Below are 23,466 nucleotides of genomic sequence, written 5' to 3'. Positions count from 1 at the left end.
TCGCTGAACGTACTGAAGCTACTGAACATTGTACTATGTACAAACATTGTAATTGTAAACTCTAAATTTAGAAAGACAGAAACCATGACAGATGACTTGCAACAAAGGGCTTCAAAGCTGTACAGCACGTTGCCTGGCAAAGTAACCGGGGTCCTGGTCAGTTGCTCTTTGCAAATTGTGCAAACAGAGAGGAAGGACAGACTGAAAATGCAAACAATTCCCTACTGCAATGCCGTCCGATTGGTTCTCAACAGGGGGGCTTTTTTTTGTTTTCAAGAAAAAAAATACAGACAGGTCATAATTTGTGTACTTGGTGTATTTTATTGCTTTTCAAATAGAATGTGCATAAATGAAAAACCCCATGTTCCCTCTCCCTCTGTATTTTCTTTTTGCTGGGGAGAGGTGGAGTTTAGCCTTCCTTTTATCTAGCTGTCAGTGCAGACCAGTTTTGCCAACTTAGCGACTTTTCAGACCCCTTTAACGACTTTTTTTTTGCGAAAAAATGTAGCAACTTTTTGGACAAACCTTAGCAACTTTTCAAATGCCTCCAGTACTGTCCTGCAAGCGCGAGGTCTTGCTCTCCTGCTGCACTCTCATCTCTCTCTGCGTCTGCTCTGTTCAGTGAGTGTCTGAGAGTTGGAGATTTAACAATGTCATGGATAACAAGACGCAGCTTCATCCAAATTTACATCATTCGTATGCGAATGTTTTTAGAACGCAAGACGAATATAATGCAACATGTTTTACATGTAAAATAGTCCACGTTATTACCACCTAGTTCTCTTGTTCAAAGTAGTTATAGTGTTCATAAACATTTTATATCATTCATGTTCCATACCTGTCCGTTATATAGCTTTATAAAAGTTATAAAAAAAAATGAAAAGTTATGAAAAGTAATTTAAAAAAGTACAAAAACACAAAAGCAAAAAAAAAATCTATCTATCTATCAAAACAGATTATATAATAGGTAACATGATAGGGGAGGCTTCGGGGGGCTTTAGTTACAAAAGGTTGAGAACCTCTGGATTATAAGATTAGGTGCTTCACTTCGTACAACAGTCATCACTGGAGAGAGAGTATACAACCTGACTATTGTTTACAACTTGGCCATGTAGTAAGGCTTTTGGAAAACTATACCCAAAGTAGTACAAAACATTTCAGTAATGCTGATTTTCTTTTGTACTCGCGTGCTTACGTTGATAAACGCCAAACAGTCGTGAATTACGAAGCACGTTCATGCACCCGATTTGCACTTAGTGACACCCAGTCCATTAAATTCCATCAAAACAATGACTAAACGGTAAAAGAGGCCTACTAAGGGCCAGTTGTGCAGCTCAGTCGTTGTAGCGTGTTGGCTCCCACAGACAAACAATTCATCCTTTTATAGGACAGCGTAACTTTTTTTTTCTCATTGAACGGCTAGTCTTATTTGTCTTAATGTACGGATTTGTTTTGTTTTGCCTTTTTTTTTTCAAGAAAGTTCCACAAACTGTTCATTAAATTTGTGCATGCAGTTGAAATAAATCAGCAGTTTTAAACTTTACACCATAATCTGCGTATACAGTCTCAGTAACTATGGCCAGTTATACGATATGAACCTTATCACTCAAGGTTCACATTAGGGAGTCAGCTTATACGTTTATGTACACATTTTCAGGAGTTTTCATACGATACAAATGTATTTCCAAACAAATAGGATTTTCATACATATATTTCACATTTCTTGTGTAAATGCTAAAAATCATGGCTGTTTTTAAAAATTGAGCCCCATTGTGCTCAACGTTTGTGTTGATCTGCTTTGGGTTTAACTCAATGCAGGTTTGATTCTAAATACTAATCAGCTACGCTTCTCATTTATTAGCTATCTGTGTTGTTTCAACATTAATCCAGGTAAATGTTCAGTATATTTACCTTATACCTGGTACAGATTGTAGGCTAAATAATGACTTCTTCCTCAAACTTTAATAGTACACAACGGAAAACTACAAAGACACACAATATGTATTTGGGTTGCAGACATTTTCTGCACCCGCAGCCGTTGCACGGATACTGAATTCACTTACTATTGTGGATAGAAGAGATGACGTCAAAAAGGTTATGCTGAGTGCTTTAAATGCAGTGGTTGAGCTGGGAGCTGTGTTAGTTTTGCCCGAACTCTTCTGAAACATGCGAAATGGTCGGATTTTACTGAAAGAAATCCAATGCTTTTTGCGTTATACTCTTCTCAGGTAGGAATATATTCAGTTGTATTTGGTAAAATGTACAGCGTATGGTCCTGTTCTTTTTTTTTTTATAGTGCCTTGTTTTTGATTTCTTGTGCTATATGGATGCAAGACATAAAAGGTTTTAGATTCAGAAGTGTACAACCGGCATGGCTATTCAAGAGAGATTATACACTGCTTCTAGGATCATGTTCACAAAAATCAAACTAGACTTGTGTGATAAATTGACTCATACGCATCAAAGATTTCTTATTAATGATCAACTATCTGTGGCCATCTGTTGTGAAGCAACTCGCTCCACTGGACAGATTCGAAAAAGGCCTTTCCAAAAGCTTATTCAAGGTTGTGTGTTGAGGCATGTATGAACGTGTGGTCTCATGATTTCTAACCAAGAATCAGATGTATTAAACATTTTCTGGAAAAAAAAAAAGGCAAAACGGACACAAGACCACGAGACACACCTTATGGCATCAGATCAGCATTATGCGTTATATAGTTGTGAAAAATTTGCGATTACACAGTGGTGTAAGAATTTGTCTTATTTTCACGATGGCACTGGAGTTGTACATTGGTGGTGAAAAGTCATTTCTCTGGACTGAACCCTTTCTAGCAGTCCCCGGGCGCTGGATTCCACCGGCGGGGTGGAAATCGACTTATCGGACATTTTCAATCAGTATGAACAAATGAATTATTTAATTGCTGCAATTCTGTTATTAGATTAGTCGGGACATTGTTGGATTTCTGTGTGGAAACGGGAAGGGGTGTGAGCCCCTTGCTGGGCAAACAATCCACGCTTCTCCACAATAACACCGGTAGAGAGATCAAACGGACAGCACAGCTAAAGCTTTTTTTGATAGTAAAGCACCGTATACAACTGCCACAGTAAAATGATAATATTTCAACCTAGTAGGCTAGGCAAAAAAAAAATTCTTATGAAATACTGCAACTTTTTAAAGCCCTGAGTGTCTATTTTCATATGAGCCATTACATTTATTTACATTTACTCATTTAGCAGATGCTCTTATCCGAAGTGATATATTTTGTTAAATATATAAATGTGTGTGTGTGTGTGTGTGTGGGGGGGGGGGGTAGTGGTTATGGAAGTGTTCACGGAAGACGTGGGTCTTTAGCTGTTTTTTGAAGACAGTGACAGATTCTGCTGTCCGGATTGAGGTCGGAAGTTCATCCCACCTCTGAGGGACAGTTAGTGTGTAGGTTCTGGAAAGGGACCTCATGCCTCGCTGAGTAAGCACTATCAGGCGTTGGTCGTTAACTGAACGCAGGTTGCGTGAGGGAACATAAACCTAAAGGGGAATGTTGAGGTAGGGATTAGCTGTTTCAGACAAGGTCTTGTACGCAGGGCCGGTCAATCCATTAGGCGTCATAGAAAGATGCCCAGGGCGTCACCATATTTGGGGCGCTGCCCCACCGCTGCCCCACCAAATCTGATTAACAGTACCGAGCCACATTTAATATTCCTCATGTGTTTTATTACCTCAGAAAAGTTTGTTTAGTCAAATTGGTTTGTTGGCGCTCCCTAGTGCAGATGTAAATAAGTGGCAGTGTGTGCAAGCATGTATTAAGTGCAACACTCATCACCATTTATTTATTTATTTATTTATTTAATAAAATTAAAAAGTACATCATACTTATCAGTCATCACCATTGGTGTGTCCATGTGACTCTGAAGTGTGTGTGAGTGTCAGTGATGATTTGTTTTTTTTTACGGCATTATGGACGATAATGATCATGGCAAAATTTTTATGCTAATGCTGCTGACGTATTACCGGCAGTAGCAATCAAAATTTTTAGTTGAGATGCAAAATGAAGTGACAAAAACAATCGGGAGCTCAATTTCCAAAAAAGAAAAAAGAAGAAGAGGCAAAGCGTGAAAAAATCAAAAGTAAGCTTATTACAATTTCTATATCATTTGTCATTTTTGTGGTGTTAAATTATTTAGATAGTGGATTTACAATGAAGACCGGGATTGGTTGACTTCTGTCCAACTCTTCTGTCCAATTTGTAATCGTTAAGCACACCACGGACTAATTTTTGCTTCCATAACAAGATGCTGTTATAGATTTGAAGTATCTGAATGTTTGATTGTGTTCCTAAAACGTTCAACCCGGTTCAGTCACACACCCTCATAATTTGTGCCAACAACAAACCCCACCCCAGGCAGTCTCCCCTAATATATTTAGATAATAAAGATGACTATTACTAATATTTATTACTTATTCGTAAGACTGTGCTGTCTGTAAGCAACAAGCTAGCTATTTAAATGCAAAGCCAATGATGTTTTAACTGGTTAGCACTGACTGAGAGTACAGTAGTTCTGCAGTAACAAAGAACAACATGTTCTAAATATGGAAATAGCTGTGGCTATGCTTTTAATAGTAATGACTTACAATTTCAGCTGCTTTTTTTTATTATTGAAGTAAGTAAAATATCATTGAGTATGAGAAACGAGTGTTGTATAAATTATTTTGTGTGTGGTCGGGGGCGTTGAGGATGAGTCTCGCCTAGGGCACCTAATGGGCTAGGACCGGTGCTGCTTGTAGGTGAGCATCAAGGCCTTGAATTTGATCCGGGTGGCTACAGGAAGACAGTGGAGGGAGATGAAGAGGGGTGTGACGTGGGTTCTTTTGGGCTGGTTGATAACGAGGCGTTCTGCGGAATCATCTGAAGTGTTTTGATGGAGCCGGCTGGGAGGCCCCGGAGAAGTGCGAGTAGTTGCACTAGTCCAGTTTTGAGATAACAAGAGCCTGGACAAGTAGCTGTGGTACCTGTTCAGTGAGTTGCGGTCTTATTTTCTTGCTGTTCTACAGAATGAACCTACAGGATTGTGCAGTTGTTGAAATGTGGCCTGTAAAGGTCAAATTGTCATCGAAATGGGAACCACTACTGTGGAGTGTGACATCACCGGTAAATTCAATGCCGAACACAGGCACAAATAAAAAATTTTGGTCTCTGATAAAAATGTGAATCCTGATTCTTGTGATTTCTTGTAGAACGAGCACAGTGAGGTTTATCTCAACCATAGAGCAGCAATCAAGATTGAATACATGGACTAACCTCTTATATAATACATTCACCTATTCAAATTGAGATCTATAATGTACCAGGCTACTTGACACCTTTAATTCCTAGTTTTACTTACAAAACTATGTTTAGTTTCACTGTATTTACTGAATTATTGATAGTAGTTACAGAATAAAATGTTTGTTCTGGTGTCAGAATGACAAAGTAGGACTTAGGACCTTGGTAACTTGGTGTGAATTAAGGTTAAGTAGAAATCAGTAATACACAAAAGAGTTCTTCTTGGTACACAAAGAATAAAAATCACTTTGTATTTAAGTTTTAAACATATATTATTGTTTATAACTTGTAACAGAGTTCATTTGTGTACAACATTACAAGCTGTACTGATGTTGACCCCCAACTACAACATTATGGGCTTTTCTCTGTAGAGTTGACATATAATCGCAGTGAAATTAATTTCAGTTCCAGGTTGTAACATTACAAAATGTTAACAAGTTCAAGTAGGGTTCTTCTGCAAGCTGCATGTGTGTATTCATGTGTTATAATAATAAGGCCTACACATCATGCATAGTTTGACTACAACGTCAAACATAATAGTAATACTGCACGGTCATACTTAATACTGCATATCAAGTTGGCCGTTTTTCACCCACCTAGAGGGGTTAGGGAAGTGGAGCGTTTCTCCACTCCTGTAATAGAAAACACAAATAGTCATACCAGTCAAGCCCTTTCCAAACATTAACTGTTTGCACTCAGAACTTCACCACGGAAGTGTCAGTCGCTGGATCACTCTCATTGGCGCAAAACCACATGGTTTGAGTGAGGGCAGGGCCACTCTGGATGAGAACCATGTTAGTGGTGGAGAGATTGATGATATCATAATGTCTAGTAGAAGAAGTGATGAATGAAAGGCCTGGTTTAATTCCGTTTTGACACAAGCAATCTCTCTCTGATTCGTGACTCAGGAGTTTAATTGGTCGCACGAATGGCTCTTATTCAGCTTACCAGGTAGTAACACATTGGACTTCTGTTTGTAAATTAGAGCTTATCATTATGTACTGTATTCTACTGTAATGTACGTTGTCATATGCCGTGTCTCATATCAAGTCTAAATGAAGTAGTTTTGATTTAAAAAGCCTAACCATGTAATTAGCTGTAAAACACCTAAGAATGAAGAGTAAGGCATGTCCTAATTTGTACCTTTAATATCTATCTTTCACCTGGAAATGTGGATATAGTTGACGTTTTAGAGAAAAAATTTAAAGATACACTTTATACATCATTCTAGGTAAAAGGTACATACTAAAAGTACAAATTGTGTCTCGCATGAGACAAACATTTCAGTGGAAAGGAACATTACACATTAGTAACATTTCTTCTGACAGTTTTTCCTGTTTAACTTCTACACAAACCCGTTTCCAGAAAGTTCGGTATCACCAGATTACGTAGATTCTAGGTTGCGCAACCAGGAGGCACATATCCACCTTCATTGTTGTTTCTCTGCTTTAGTGAATTTACATTAGTTTACTTTACTTTTAGCCTATTGTAAATTTTTACAGACTGTAATAATGTGTCCCCATCATAGGCACGTTTGCATTATACCCAGTACACTGATATGGATGATTAATATGTGTTTATGACATCTCTCAAACCACTGGAATGACCACAGTATACCTGGGCTTTAACAGCAGGTTTGATAGACAAGCTACAGTGCACTGAGTCCTGATACTTCAAGATGTGGCATGCTGAATGTTGCTGACTCATATCCTGCTAGTACAGATGGAAATAATTGGGTTTGTTTGTGATTCTCAGAATTATGCGACCAGATGATGCCAACATCGTGGGTAACGTCCATGGTGGGACGATCCTGAAGATGATTGAGGAAGCTGGGTGCATAATAGGAACTCGCCACTGTAATACTCAAACTGGGGTGAGTTATGCTCCTATGCACATTTCGGTCATCTACACTAGATTAGTATTCTATTCAGCTCTGGTCATTTTCACTACTTGATTTTTTTTTAAAGAAACTGACAGGGTTTCTGGTGGTTTTTACAATGTTATTTCCTCAGTCAAATGTACACATGGCTTAATTATCAGGTGAGAGGTGATGGTTTTGTTTGAGCACGTTGCCATTTTACTTGGTCTGTGTTTGCAGTGTATGAGAATTTCTGTCTATAATATTCGACTTAAGAAAGGATTTATGACATACAGTGGATATTACAAGTTTTTGTGATGTATAAAGAATGAACCAAGATAAATCATGTCAGATCTTTTTTTTTACCTTTAGTGTGATATTACAAGCAACACAATTCAATTGAAAAGCAAATGGAAAAGTTTTAAGGGGGGAAACGTACAATAACCTGGTTGCACAACTGTGCAAGCCCTTTAACTAATATTAAAACATTCAAAAAGATATGTTTGGTGAAAAAAAACAAAAAAACAAGACAGCTTGTCACCTAAGGAACACCATACCTTCGGTGAAGCATGGTGTTGGCAGTATCATACTATGGGGCTGCTTCTCTTCAGCGGGGACTGGGGTTATTTGGGCAATATTTTTATTTCTATATCACATTAAAGATGGAAAAATATCTGACATGTTTTATCTTGGTTTCTTTCTTTCTTTATTTTTTTTACAACACAAATTTCTTCTATTTTAATATCCACTGTACTCTTGTTCAGAGTTAAAGTCACAACTGTCTAAGTTTTGTGAAATTCTAATTAAGATTAACTGGACTTGTTTTTGTCTCAGAATATTTTTTACCAAGCATCTGGATATGTGCTACACCTACTTTATACCCAATTTACATTTACATTTCTTCAGTTGGCAGACACTTTCATCCAAAAAGACTTTTGAGCTGCAAAGATGGGCTTTCATCAAGGATCCAACAATGCCAGCTTGGTGGTATTGGGAATCTACAACCTTACAATTAGTAGTCCAGAGCCTTAACCACTTTAAGGGACACATATCAGGGGCAGTATCTGTTCCTTCTTGCCTTATACCCAGTGCATGTAATGTATAGTGCATATGAAGATATTTACAGACAGGGACAAGTTAAAGGAAAAACCGACATTTTCAGTGCGCCTTGGCATAGATTCTACAAATCTTTGTAGATGTACTGGGGGATGAACACCGTTCTACCAAAATATATTCCCTCAATTAATGGTTTGATACAGCGCTCTGTCTAACACGTCATTCCAAAATCTCCGTTAGGTATTCATATATTTGAGATCTGGTGACCCCATCGGACATGATTTACATAATTTTCATCCTCATCAAACCATTCAGTGAGTCCTTGTGCTAAAGGCAAGCAATCAGAAGAACACTGAAAAAAATTTGATGATGAAAAAACAGGAATTACTTCACAAGTTGTATTGGCGTTTACAAATTGTTATGGTTAGGATAATTAATAGTTTTACAAGGTATAGCTTCGTTTCTGACATCCAAAAACAATCGTTGCTTGTTCCTCAGTATTACGTATGAGGGTTGGGTTAATACGGTCAAACCACGGCTAGACCAATTTACTTCTAAATGCAAACATTCCTTAGCTAAGAAATCATGGTTAGATTTATGCCTGTTTATTCCCAGTAAGTTTGTTTGTGGCTTTTAGGGTTGAGATGCGAGCTGTGTTTATGTTGTGTAGATCTAGAAAATGACCCGAACTAGTTCTGATTTCCGGTTCCATGTAGACAAGGCACTGCTGTGTAATTCTAGATAAGAGACATGAAATGGAAATAGCCTTGCCAAAAACTAAAAACGACTAAAAGTTTAACAACAGGTCAAAATGCTTCACATGATCTATGAACTCTAAAAAGAAAAAGTAAAAAAAGAAGGCCTGATTAATATCTAATGAAGTATTTTATACCACAGCACTGTTGAATCCTTGAATATGATTGGGAGAGGTGATTTTGATTAATTTTCTAACAGTAGTGGCAGCTGTAATTCAAATGACAGGTTTATACTAATGCTCTTGTTCTGTGTTATCATTTCTATAGTAACTGTAGTGTATATATAGATATATATATTGTAAAGTATCTAATTTACAGGGGTTTGTATGGTGGATGTTTCACAGATTTCTAAGGTTAATAATAATAATAAAAAAAATTTAATCATATGGTCAATATGTAATAATAATAATGATAATAATAATAGTAATAGTAATAATAATAATTGTTGATATGTCTCCAGTTGATATACTAGCATCTTCAGTGTAAGCCTTTTGTTACACATCACTCTCAGACCTCAGACCATCCTGACCTTCAATAACACCATCCTGTCATTGATTATTCTCCAATAAAATGTCTAAAAAACCCTGCTTATATCATTTATTCCTCAATGACTTCGAACATGAGCGTCACTCATAAGACGTGATTGAATAACTGTTTCCCCCAGTGTTTGCACATGGTCAGAAACATTTGGGTGGGGTTGTGTCCTGTCCCTTAAAATGTTTTTTGTTTTTCTTAACATGTTTAAAATGTCAGTCAACTGAAATACTTCATGCCAGCCTTTTAAATGTTTATGCTTTTCTTATTAAATGTTAAAGGTGCTTTATAAACAGGGCTGGGCTGAAACAGAGTACATAAACGTATTACATATTCTCAATACAAAATGGAAGTATCTGTATACAGTTCGCAAAATGTTTTCAAAAGGCAGCACTCAGAATACCGGTATATGTACTTTGTACGTTTTTTGGACAATTCTTATAGAATAGTTCTTTACTGAATAAAATCATCTATACATGCGTATTAACACTAGTATGGTCAAATGCACAAGCATGATGTTTGTTCTGTTACTCAATAAGGAAATAAGGATGTGTTTTTGGAGTTAATAACTAGCAGCAGCTTTCAAACAAGTACCAATATAGTTACTGTTTTAATCTTCCTTTGTAGGTATCGAGTACTTATTGTTTCATTCATGGAATGTCACTTTTTGTTTGATTTTCAGAAGCATATTCTTCTTAGTTCAAAGCCTAATGCAGTGAAGTAATTGTTCATACTTTCGATACAGATGTAACTCTGTTATTTCTTTTGAATTTGGCCACACCAGCCTCAAGGAGGCTACTAGCAAAAAGTAAAAAAGGAAGTTTGTATAAACAGCTTGAGTAGTTTGGTCTACTCAAGCTCTGAGTAGACCAAACTGGTCTCACAATTCCAGTCTGTTCACGCTGACCAGTAACACAGAGGAACAGGGTCTATAGTAAAAACAATATGTTGCTCAAACCTGTTTATAACTAGAGATCGTTACTGATAATTTTACAGTTTCTCACATGACATTTTTGGTGAACAGTACATGTTTGCAGTTATCTACAGTATCTCACAAAAGTGAGTACACCCCTCACATTTTTGTAAATATTTGATTATATCTTTTCATGTGACAACACTGCCAACATGTACTGTGACATACTGAAGCGGAGCATGATCAGTATGCAGTATTCCAACATGATAATGACCCCAAACACACCTCCAAGACGACCACTGCCTTGCTAAAGAAGCTGAGGGTGAAGGTGATGGACTGGCCAAGCATGTCTCCAGACCTGAACCCTATAGAGCATCTGTGGGGCATCCTCAAACGGAAGTTGGAGGAGCACAAGGTCTCTAACATCCACTAGCTCCGTGATGTCGTCATGGAGGAGAGGAAGAGGACTCCAGTGGCAACCTGTGAAGCTCTGCTGAACTCCATACCCAAGAGGGTTAAGGCAGTGCTGGAAAATAATGGTGGCCACACAAAATATTGACACTTTGGGCCCAATTTGGACATTTTCACTTAAGGGTGTACTCACTTTTGTTGCCAGCGGTTTAGACATTAATGGCTGTGTGTTGAGTTATTTTGAGGGGACAGCAAATTTACACTGTTACACAAGCTGTACACTCACTACTTTACATTGTAGCAAAGTGTCATTTCTTCAGTGTTGTCACATGAAAAGATATAATCAAATATTTACAAAAATGTGAGGGGTGTACTCACTTTTGTGAGATTCTGTAAATGAGGTATTACCAAAGTTTATAGAAAAAAAAGGCTTACAAAGCTTACAAGTAAGCTTTGTAAAATCAAAATATTTTGATACAAAACAAATATACAAAAGACACAATATCTTTGTGTACACAATATCTACAAAAGATACAAAAACAAAATAAATCTGAGCAGGCATAAGTCTTTATAAATATGGGTATGAATATTTAATTAAAATCAAAACCTCAAAGAAAAATGTTTCAAATGTTTCTAAGGGCCAAATTAGGTTTATATAATAATTTAGATAAATTTTTAATCTATGGATTCTTACTGTATCCACTAGAGGACAGCAGACAGCCATACATTTTCTTGGACTGGCCATTAAAACCTTTTAGAAGGCTAAAAAATCATTTCTACCAATCAACCCTTTGAGATCGACTCTATTTGAACCATATAAAGTGGTTTTTCTATATTTGTAGGCCATGTTTTCCTCTCAAAGCAGTTTTAAACAACAAAAGATACTTAGATATGAACACAGATCCTGAACTACGTAAGGCAACTCTATTCATACATATATGTGGTCAGTGTAGAATGTTCTGGGTTGCCCATTAAAGTTAAGGATTGTTTAATGAACAAACAAACAAATTTCTCACAAAGGAACGGGTTTCTTCAAGCAACTGGTTCAAGAGAAGTCATGTGTATGTAAACAAGCAAATGAAAACATAGTCACCTGAAAAGGCTGAAAAGTCAAATCCTTCTTTTCATTCGCCTTGCAGGACCGCTGCGCTGCTGCCCTGGCACGAGTGGAGCGCACCGATTTCCTGTACCCCATGTTCATTGGCGAGGTGGCCCATGTGAGCGCGGAAATCACCTACACCTCCAAACACTCTGTGGAGGTGCAGGTCAACGTGGTGTCTGAAAACATACTAACAGGTTAGTGGATATCCAGCATGATCATAAACCTGTCAGTGGTCACTGTGGCTGAAATAGGGTGTTTACTTGAAACATATACATTTTATGTATTCATTTTATTAAACTTGCCCGGGCCTTCTGCAAATAGATTAGACACATCACATTAGACATATATAATGAGCCAGTTTAACAATCATAGCTGTAAATGGCTGTAGACTATGAATAAAAGTGGGTAAAAAGATAATCATAGTTATTATTTTTGTATTTTATTTATTACACATTCATTTAGAAACAAATTCAGTTTGTATTGGAATCTTTAAATGCAATTTTCTCCCTTTTTACTTTTGGGTGTAACCAGAATTTAAAATGCTAGAACTCAGTTTGTGGTTGAGCTACATTATATGGCTAAATGTATGTGGACACCTGACCATCACACTCATATGTGGGTCTTCCCAAAACTGTTGCCACAAAGTGTGAAGCACATAATTGTATAGAATATCTTTGTATGCTGTAGCATTATAAGGAACTAAGGAGCCCAAACATGTTCCAGCATGACAATGCCCCTGTGCACAACGCGAGCTCCATGAAGACATGGTTTGCCAAGGTTGAAGTGGAAGATCTCGAGTGTCCTGCCCAGAGCCCAGACCTCAACCCCACTGAACACTTTTGGGAGGATCTGGAACACTGACTACACACCAGGCCTCTTCACCCAACATCAGCATCTGACCTCACTAATACTCTTGTGGCTGAATGGACACAAATCCCCACAGTCACGCTCCAAATTCTAGTGGAAAGCCTTCCCAGAAGAGTGAAGGCTGTTAGGGGGGACTAAATTTGGAATGGGAATGTGCAACAAGCACATGTGGGTGCGATGGACAGGTGTCCACAAACTCTTGGCTGTATATATAGAAGAAAATTTTAATATTTCACCATGTGAAGGGTTTTCCCAGGTGTCCACACAAGTGTTTTTTTAAAAACATACACGGTAGGGTTCAGAAGACCACATTTTCAGAGAAACATTCAGAGAAAGTTTTAGAATTTAGAAAAAGTTTTTTTTTTTTTTTAAAAAAAGGGAAATATTCTAGATTTTGCACTATTTCTAGGTCGCTATTTAAATGTGATCAAATATGTAATATTAAATGCTCTGTACAAAAGCTCAGATTTTCCTCGCATCTTATCCTTTCCATTGAAGCACATGTTCAGGTGATACTTTGATGAATTTGATCTAACGTGGATCATCAGGTTTTCTACAAACTTGTTGAGTGCATGCCAAATACTAAGAAATGCAGTTTCATATGCCGTACTTTATAAGTGACAGGAAATTTGCTTTGTTGTACTTCTATATGCATATGTTTTTAAAGCCGATGCGGTTGGAGACTTATTTTCATAACTTTCTGAATCTGCACCACACTCACTAGATTGCAATAATCAGGGTTAAGCCAATCACTCATTGTTTGACAGTGATGTGTTATTTGCCGTACATGGATTATGTGACAAGGAGCTGTTGAAAGAGATAATATCTGAATTTTCAGCGTGTACTAGACAATGCAGTGTTGTGGCTTGCTTTAAAGATAATCAAGATAAGTATGGTTGGAGGCAGCTGCATGTCTAAACACACTTCTCGTATGTACAGGGCTTACAAATGTCTTTGCGTCTTTTTCTGCCATAAGGATTTTTCCTTTTCATAAATGCAGTCAAGTCTGATCTGATTGCTTTCCTGTCAGTTGTAGGTCTGTGGAGTATTTCATAATCTTCTATGAGGTGGATGAATCATAGTTTTTGAGAACATTCCCCTCACAACAGTTGGTCATGCGGAACACCTCGTAACATAGAAAAAATGTGACATGGAATTCTAGTGGCGTCACAGAAAGTATCCAGATTTGATCTATTTCCTTGAAATAAGATTGAAGATTTCAGTTTTTAAAATAGAAACATCTTAAGCCATCATCTTAAACCTGTACACGGTGTGATTTTCAGGCCTATTTTACTGTTGCAGCCATCATAAAAGAATTATTTGGTTGTAAGTTGTCTGACATATGCGGTCTTAGAAGAAGTGTCAGAAATCGGAGGAAATTGGAGGATGGCATAAGATCATGAGAACCTTCCAGAACAGCTACAGAAACGGTAGTAGCGATGGCTAAATCTAAACAAAACATGATAATGGACAGAAATATGACCTCATTCTCACAAGAATGTTTCTGTTTATGCGAGCCTGTTTTCTGCATGAGTCCAGATCACCCTGATTGATAATTAGGGGTGTAGTGATGCACCGTGACATGATGCATCACGACGCAAAACTTTGATCGTGGAAATGTGCGACTCACATTGTGGAAATCAGCATTCTGGTTTTGCATCAAATACAATTACACCGTTTGAACACCGTGGGTTGCAATCTGCACAACCCATAAAATATATCGAGAGCACGCTGGTCACATGATCACGTTCATTCGAGGAGAGCCTGCGCCATTGTGACGTGACTGTTAGCTCAGGATCACAACAACTGACACGCATTATATAGGTTATATGGTTGCACGTTCATGCTATAATTGTTAAAAAGAGCTCTTCCGTAGCTTTCAAATGACATCAGTCTACAATGCCTGGAAAAGAGGCTGTGGAAGTCTGGCAGTTTAGCCGGTTTAAAGACTTTTTGTTTATTTAATTCAAATTTTTGGAGAATTTATAAATGTATTTGTTTATTTTTAAGATATGGTGAACCCATAGAACATTTTGTTTACAATATTAAACCTCTATTCATAGTCTTTTTTTGATTTATTTAGTTTTATACAAAAATATATTGTTTGCACAGGCTGATGTGGCCATATTGTTTTGCACTGTTTATGATTTGGAAATGAACAAGGAGTTTTTTCAGTCATCATTTTTCTTGGTCCAAATTTTGTTTAAAAAATCCAAATTGAATCAAATCACCAAGCATGTATCGCGAATCAGTTGAAATGGAATCGTGACCCGAATGTATCGTTACACCCCTATTTATAATGCAAGTAGAATGTTGTCATTTTCTTTTATGTTTAATGTTAGATTTGAACAGTCTGTTATAAAATTTGACCGATATTTTATTGTGATCTCATACAGTGTGACAGCAAAAACAGCTGAAAGCACACAATGTAAAACCGGCTTTAACCAGTCCATCTTGTAATATAAAAATATATTCTGCAGCTGGAGTAAATGTACTGTCATAGTGAGTTGTACAATGAACATTTGTCTCATATTCTTCTGGTTAATCTTTTGCAATGATTCAACCTCTTGAGTAGAATGAGAGGGATATTTGGTCTAACATCTGCTTATTTGAGTACAAGAGGAACTATAAATAACTGATAAAACAATGTGGACTGAAACACGATTAACACAATGACCAAACAGTTCTCATGTTGGCCCTAGCTCAAGATGGTGCTAAAGCATTATAAATATAGATTTCTCCTCAGAGCCTGATCACACGTCTTTTTCCTCTCTCTTCTCTCCATCGTGACTCTATTACTGTCCTAAACATAGCCCTTTTTAAAGCCACAAACAGCGCAAGCTGTCCCAGAAATGACAAATTCTTACCTGGAGAGATACTTCTTTAAGCGAGATAATGAATCAGTGATAAATGGCAGGAAAGAAAAGGGGGAGGCAGAAAACACATCAGGACAAAACAAAAGAGGTATCCCCAAGGTGCATGGTGTTACCACAGCAACCGAGTTGTCAAGGAAGCAGGGACAAGCTAGGGAGAGGTGAGATGCCGAGTCGATGGAAGGATCTGCAGAGACAGACAGAGACATGCACGTGCCTCTGAGGGTACTTTCTGCTGCGGAAGTGACAGGAACAAGAGACAACCACAGTGACATAAAAAATAATAATTAGGGACAGTTTGTGTGACTTAAGGCAGGGGCTCCCAAACTTTTCCAGGGCAAGGCCCCCCAAATGGCATTAACATGTGACCGAGGCCCCCCTTTTGCAAGATGTCTTTAAAACACATTAAAAATACAGACTTCTGAATATATTCCCCCTTTTTTTTTTTTATTAATAATTACATCTTACATCTTTAGATTACATTACATTAGGAATTGATTGTGTGTGTGTGTGGTTGTCTGAGAGTGACAAAGAGAAAACATACTAGTTGGAGGGATGGTCTTGGTGGCTCTGACCAAATTGTTGAGGCCCCCCGTGTGCCCCCTGGCGGCCCCCAAGGGGGCCGCATCCCCCACTTTGAAAACCACTGACTTAAGGCATTTGATGCATATAGGCTCCTTCTAGCTTTTGTTTATTATAAGCAGGTGTTATGCATTCCTATATAAGAAAAACAGCACTGACATTTGCTTCATAAAAAAATAAATTAGTTTTATATAATGAAAATGGTAAGATGCTGGCATGCTAGCTGATGGAGTCATATGCTAACAAAAGATAAGAGAAATGACAGAAAGCTAGCTTGAGTACCTGCATAATGCTAGAAGTGCTAATATTTTGGCTCTGATACAACTTGAATAGATAAAAGAGACTGCTTATATTTAAAGATAAATATAAGATAATGCTGACGTTGTTGTTAATGTAGTCATATACTGTGATATTTTGTACATTTTGTAGTGTTACAACCTGAAGCTCAAATTGACTTAAGTGGAATTATATATCATGGATCTACACAAAATAGCCCATAATATCCCCCCCAAATATCCCAAACTTTGAACATCCTTCAGAGCACCATTAAATCCATTATTAAAAATTGAATTAATAGGGCACAGCCACAACTCTAGCTAGGGTAGTGCCTAATTCAGTGAACAGTTAAAGGGGACATTATACAGAGAAGCAACCAAAAGGTCAGGGATAACACTCCACGATGCTACCACTATCATGCTTCACTATGAGGATGGTTTTCTCAGAGTAAAAGGGCAGTATTGGATTTTCTCCAAACACTTTGTACCAAGGCCACGACATTCAATTTTGACCTTATCAGAGAACATTTTTCTGCATGTTTGTGTCATGCCTTTTTTTTGTCAAACTCCCAATGGGATTTCATATGGCTTAGCACTCTTCCATGAAGCCTTGCTTTTTTAGAGTGTCCAAGCTAGGGTTACAGTTTCTCCCATCCGAGCTGTGGATCTCTACAGATCCTTCAGGGTGACCCCTGGCCTTTTGGCTGTTTCCATATTTACCCAGTTTTTAATAATGGAATTAATGGTACACTGGATGATGTTCAAACTTTGGTATTTGTTTTTCTAACCAAACCTTGATTGTATTGTCCTGGACTTGTTTTGATAGCACATTGGTCTTCATGATACTATTTGTTTAGGTATGTTTCCTAACAAACAGGTTGCACCAGAACTGGTTTCACATCAACAGGGGTGAACACTTACACCATCACAACTTTTTTTTTTTATTAATGATTCTGCAAACTTCCGATATTATGGGTTATTTTCTATAGATCCGTGACATATAATCCCAATTAAGTTTATTTCAGTCCCAAGTTGTAGCTCTACAAAATATGGAAATTTTTTGGGGTTAATACTGTATGCAAGGCACTGCACTAACATAATATTAAAGCAATGACAGAAAACTATAATCATTTAGCATTATTTCGGCTGTGTAATGCTGGTGAGCCTAGACCAGGGGTATCCAATCTTATCTGGAAAGGGTCGGTGTGGGTGCAGGTTTTCATTCCAGCCAAGCAGAAGCCACACCCGAGTCTATTGAAAGCCAAGATCAACTGATTAAGCAGGTGGAATCAGGTGTGGCTCCTGCTTGGTTGGAATGAAAACTTTCACCCACACCGGCCATTTTCGGATAAGATTGGACACCCCTGGACTAGACTGACAAATGTTTATGGTTTTTGCAAACAGCTTTTTGACCCTGTTGATAGAATACACACCACACAGACAATTCAAGTCTTGATTTCACATGTAGACCATAAAAAAGATATTGTCATGTTGGCTGATGGAGCTGTATTTTGACATCATTTGACAGACATTTAGCAACACTGGAATAAATCTCCTATGAAAAGGGATTTCCATCAGGTGCGCCAGACAATGATTAATAGTTTTTCCACTACTTACACTACCTTAAGTCCAAAGTTTAGGATTGAGAAACACTGTATTTGGGAATTGGGGTCCAAGTCCATTTTACATCATTTGGTTGTGCATGTAGTTCATAAACTACATGTCATTCCTATATACTGTACCTTTAATCAAAACTGTTAGTTCACACTTGAACAGTGGCTTTGAGTCTAATGAGCCAAAGAATATGAGTGATCATTTTCTCATCGGATAGTTTTGTGTATAATGATGCACCATGTGCATGTTTCTGTTTGAGAGTTGTAGGTCATTAGACTTTTAAACCACGCCCACATGGTCCTCTAATTGACTTGGTCAATGGATGTTTAGTATAACATTCACGTTTGGTATTATGTGACACATTTACCATTATACACTACTTTTCTGGGTCATAATGGACAACAGGTAGATATAAACAAGTTTGTTTGGAAATTTCAATTTCTTTCATCCCCTCCATATTCGAATTTATAGAGCAGAATTGCATGCACAAATGCACAATAATGATCATAAAATTTACAACAAAAATAAGATTCCATTGAATACTATACAATTCAGTGGCAAAGCAAGTACTAGTATTTTAGGGCTTTACTCAGTTCATGTCTCTGAGGTTGGCAGTATGTTCTGGAGTAGAAACATCCAGGACTGGGTACTACGCAGTTCCTGATGTCTAAATTGCGCATAACTAGGGGTGGGCCTATATGACAAAAATATCATATCAAGATTCTTGAAGACATTTCTACGATACATGATATGCATCATTATATAGGTTAACAAACTACCAACAACAATATGCATGATAGCAACCATATCATGATATGCACACTATCTCAGAAAAGTGTATTGTGACATAATTTACCACAATATTGACATTATTTAATCATATTGCCCTATTGGTAAATCCATAATTACTTCTGGGATTAAATCCTCATTGAGACACACATGTAATGTAACTGGGTATACAGCCCAATGTTAGTTAAACGACTGTACTAGTTAAGAACAATTACCTGCTTTTGGCCTTCATGTAAATGAAACATGTAGAAATATAGTTTTCTATTGTGGCCTAGATTTCCTAATCTGAAATAACAGCATACAACTATACTGTCACTATACTATTTCTAGCGCTGTGTTACTGGGTGGTCACGGCTCATGTTGGCATTGCCCCTTAAATTTGCTTGCTGCGCCAGAGGGCGAGCGTGAGGAACGGGAGCAGACATTATGTGCCTCTGTCATGTCAGCTTAGTGTCACGCTTTGCCCCGCATGCACAGGCCACATCTACACAGGCCACAGCACCTGCATATGCCGAGGCCTGTGCTCTCTCAGGATAAAATTAATTATCTCTCATGATGTGTGTTTGAATGCGATTTTCAGTAATGTCCGAAGCTTAAGCATAGATACAGAGGTTAGAAATGATATACAGATCTTGTACAAGTAGGAAGAGCCTTTCTGTGTTAATTCTGAGTGGAAGACCAGGCTAAAAGTAAAGCAACCATGATTGTTGGGGAAAAAAAACAACTTTTAGTTCCTACAGGGTTTTGTGTGTGTGTGTGTGTGTGTGTGTGTGTGTGTGTGTGTGCACGTGAGAGAGAGAGAGAGAGAGAGCGAGCGAGCGAGCTGTGTTGGGGCTGGGTTTAGGGCCATCACGTGGTTTCTTACACGGTTATGGACACACACACACACAGACACACACACACACACACACACACACACACACACACACACAGTCAGAGCCAATCTAGTCAGCCTCCTCACTCACACTCCTCAGGGGTCTCCTGCTTCTCAGCGCAGGGGCCGTGATGATTGGGGCCTCAGGCTAGCCTTCATCCTTATTTAAAACACACACACACACACACACACACGCTTATTTTTATTCCTACACCTAACCCTAAAGTCAGTAACGAGATGAAATCTTTTTGCTTTTAGTTTTTTTGTTTGTTTTAGTTTTAGTTTTTAAATACAGGCTGCAGGTTTTGTGAAAAAAAAAAAAAAGTTTTCTCTTGGGAGCAGAAAAATGTCCTCAGAAGGTCAAAACTGTCAGATATTCCTATCTTTGTGGTGACATTTGGATATGAAAATATAAAGATCTAAAACACACACACACACACACACACACACACACGATGCATGAATGCATAATTGTAAAATGCAGTATATATACAAATCTGAGTAAACACTCTTCTTCTTTCTCTTAATTTTACAAGTGTAAACAAAACTATGAAAATAGACAGATAAAAAAACAACACAAATTTGCATTTAACATATAATTTGACAATCAGTAGCATCTAACTATTACGTATACAGTCTATTGACTAAATATATTTCATCTTTTGTGAAAACATTTCGATTGTGAGATTTAGAACTACATTGGAAATAGTAAATATAGGATTAATGGTATGCAGTATGATATAATACAATATACTGTTATAGTAAAATATATCATTATAACACAATATACTGCTATGTTACAATATACCATTATAGTGCAATATACTGTTATGGTACAATCAACCTCTATAATACAGTATACCATATACTGCTGTAGTTAAAATACTGTTATATTAAAATATACGGCTATAGTACAATATACTGTTATAACAGAATATATTGTTATAGTACAATATACTGCTATGAATACAATAAAAATTATATATATATATATTGTTATAGTACAATATACCTTTATAGTAAAATATACCATCATAGCATGGTATACCATTATAGTACAATACACAGTTATAGTAAAATATACAGCTATAGTACAATATGCCATTATTGCAAAATATACAATTATACAGTCATGTGAAAAAATAAGTACGCCCTATGGAAACGGTTTGCTTTTTTGACATATTTGGACAAGCAACCATTTGCTCATCTTTGAAACAGTGCCTGTTAATGAAGTTGCTATACTTGAACAAAACAACAAGGAAAATGAGCTTTTTCAATCATTTATTCAACAGAAATATCAATGGATGTGATATTCTTCTGTGGAAAAAGTAAGTACACCCTTGGTCTCTCAGAAGCTACCATTGCTCCCTTTAGCAGAAATAACGTCTTGTAGGTGTTTTGCATAATTGTCCACCAGTCTCTGATATCGGCTTCCATGCAATATTCTTTCAGTTGCAAGATGTTTGAGGCTTTTCTTGCATGTACTGCCCGTTTTGAATCCCCTCACAACATTTCAGTGGGATTTGACTAGTCCGTTCCATAACCCTCCATTTCTTATTTTTGATCCATTCCTCTGTGGATTTGCTAGTGTGCTTAGGATCATTATCCTGTTGAAAGGTCCACTTTCGGTTCAACTTCAACTTTTGGACAGAAGGCCTCTCATTATCTGCAAGCACTCTCTGATATGATGCGAAATTCATAGTTGAATCAATGAATGCAAGCTGTCCAGTCCCTGTGGCAGCGAAGCAACCCCAAAGCATAACATTTCCACCATCGTGCTTCACAGTTGGTATAAGGTACTTCTCCTGAAAAGCATGTCTGCTGTTACTGTGGCCAAACAACTCTATCTTTGATTTGTCTGTCCAGAGCACATTATTCCAAAAGGCCTGGTCTTTGTCTGTATGCTCATTGGCAAAGTGTCTTGCTCTGATGTTCTTTTTAGACAGCAAAGGCTTTTCCCTGGCACACCTCCCATGCAGGTGAATTTTGTGCAATCTTTTTCTGATAGTAGAAGCATGCACTTTGACACCAACAGTTACTAGCAGATCCTGTGATGAAATGTTGGCGTTCTTGGAGACTTTTTTTTTTTTTGCATCAGATGGTCTCTTCTTGGGCTGAATTTGCTGGGATGGCCAGTCCTGGAGAAATTGCCAGTCGTTTGAAATCTGCACCACTTGTAGATGATTTTCCTTACAGTGGAATGATGTATTTCAAATAATCTTTTTAAATCCCTTGCCAGACACATAGGCATCCACATTTTTTCTGAAGGCCTATAGGAACTATTTAGATCTTGGCATTATGACACCACACACTTCAATAACAAAGGGAACACCAGGCACTAGATATGAGAGGTATAAATAAGACAGGTTCCACCTGCACTCCCTAAGCAGGTTCTAATCACTGGCACCCAATCCTGAACACCTGAATCTAGTTATATGGATTTTAAGGTGTGATAAATGTAGGGGTGTACTTACTGTTTCCATGTGACTGATCTGTTTTTTTGTTCATTTAAATTGTGAAAATTACTACAAAATGTCAATGATATATGTCATTTGATTGAGTGTACCTTTTTAATGGGCACTGATTCAAGGAGGATCAAATGTTTGTCTTTCCAAATATGTAAAAAAACCAAAAAACAAAAAAAAACCTCAACAAATTCCACGGGGTGTATTAATTTTTTTTACAATATTTAACAATATACTGTTACAGTACAATATACCGGTAAAGTGCAATACACTACTATAGTACAATATATTGCTATAGTGCACTATAATGTTATAGCACAATACAGTTATAGTACAATATAGTGCAATATACCATTATAGTTCAATATGCTTTTATAGTTCAGTATACTGCTGTAAGTCAGTATACTTTTATAGTGCAATGTACTGCTATAATACAATATACTGTAATAATGCAATATACTTTTATAGCAAAATATACTGTTATATTACAATGTACAATGTATTACAAAGTACAATATACTGCTATAGTTCAGTGAAAGGGAGTTACTGTTAACACCCCAAATATTGACTAAGTTGGAACCGATATGTCTTCTGTCCTGAAGATTCTCCCTTGGTGGAAAACGTACTGACCATTATAAAGTGCCGATACTAGAAACTCATAAATATAAATGGGAAAAAAAAAAGTTTCTTTACAAAAAAACTTCAAATTTTCTATTCACAGTATAAACCTTTATTTTCAAATACCATATAATTATGAAAGACAGAAATATTGCTAAAATTTCTTTTTAAAATTGCTTACTTTTAACTTTGTGGTTTACCTTTAACATGTTATGATGTATTCATTTTATAACTTTGAGATTGGCCTAAAATGAAAAGTGCAGAATAAATAAAAATGTACTATGATGATGATGATGATTATCTTTATTCACATTTACATTTATTCATTTAGCAGACACTTTTATCCAAAGCGACTTAAAAATGAGTAAATATAAGCAACGTGATATATCAAGCAGAGAACAATACAAGTAGTGCTACCATATAAGATTTTATAATTGAGTTCTAGAGAAGCAAAGTGCACAAAGTCGAGGTGTAAGAGCCAGAGTAAGTTTTTATTTATTTATTTATTTATTTATTTATTTATTAATTATTATTATTTAAAGGATAATGTGGGGTTGGC

At 37.1% G+C, this 23,466-nt stretch overlaps 1 protein-coding gene across 3 annotated transcripts in view; it reads left to right on the top strand.

Annotated features, from left to right (window-relative positions):
- The window catches only part of acot7 (acyl-CoA thioesterase 7), a 91,724-nt gene that overhangs the window by 2,190 nt on the left and 66,068 nt on the right, over positions 1–23,466 (top strand). For 2 of the 3 annotated variants that reach the window (XM_053624548.1, XM_053624550.1), the window contains exons 2-3: positions 7,077–7,194; positions 11,988–12,144. In XM_053624548.1, the coding sequence (XP_053480523.1) occupies positions 7,077–7,194; positions 11,988–12,144 (275 nt within the window). Of the gene's footprint in view, positions 1–6,181; positions 6,273–7,076; positions 7,195–11,987; positions 12,145–23,466 lie in introns of those variants that run through there. The other variant, XM_053624551.1, reaches the window with a different exon arrangement.

This window comes from Ictalurus furcatus, chromosome 5 (assembly GCF_023375685.1).
Source record: "Ictalurus furcatus strain D&B chromosome 5, Billie_1.0, whole genome shotgun sequence".
Taxonomy (NCBI): Eukaryota; Metazoa; Chordata; class Actinopteri; order Siluriformes; family Ictaluridae; genus Ictalurus; species Ictalurus furcatus.
Note: the sequence above shows the minus strand (reverse complement) of the source record. Positions and strands in the feature narration are given on the sequence as shown.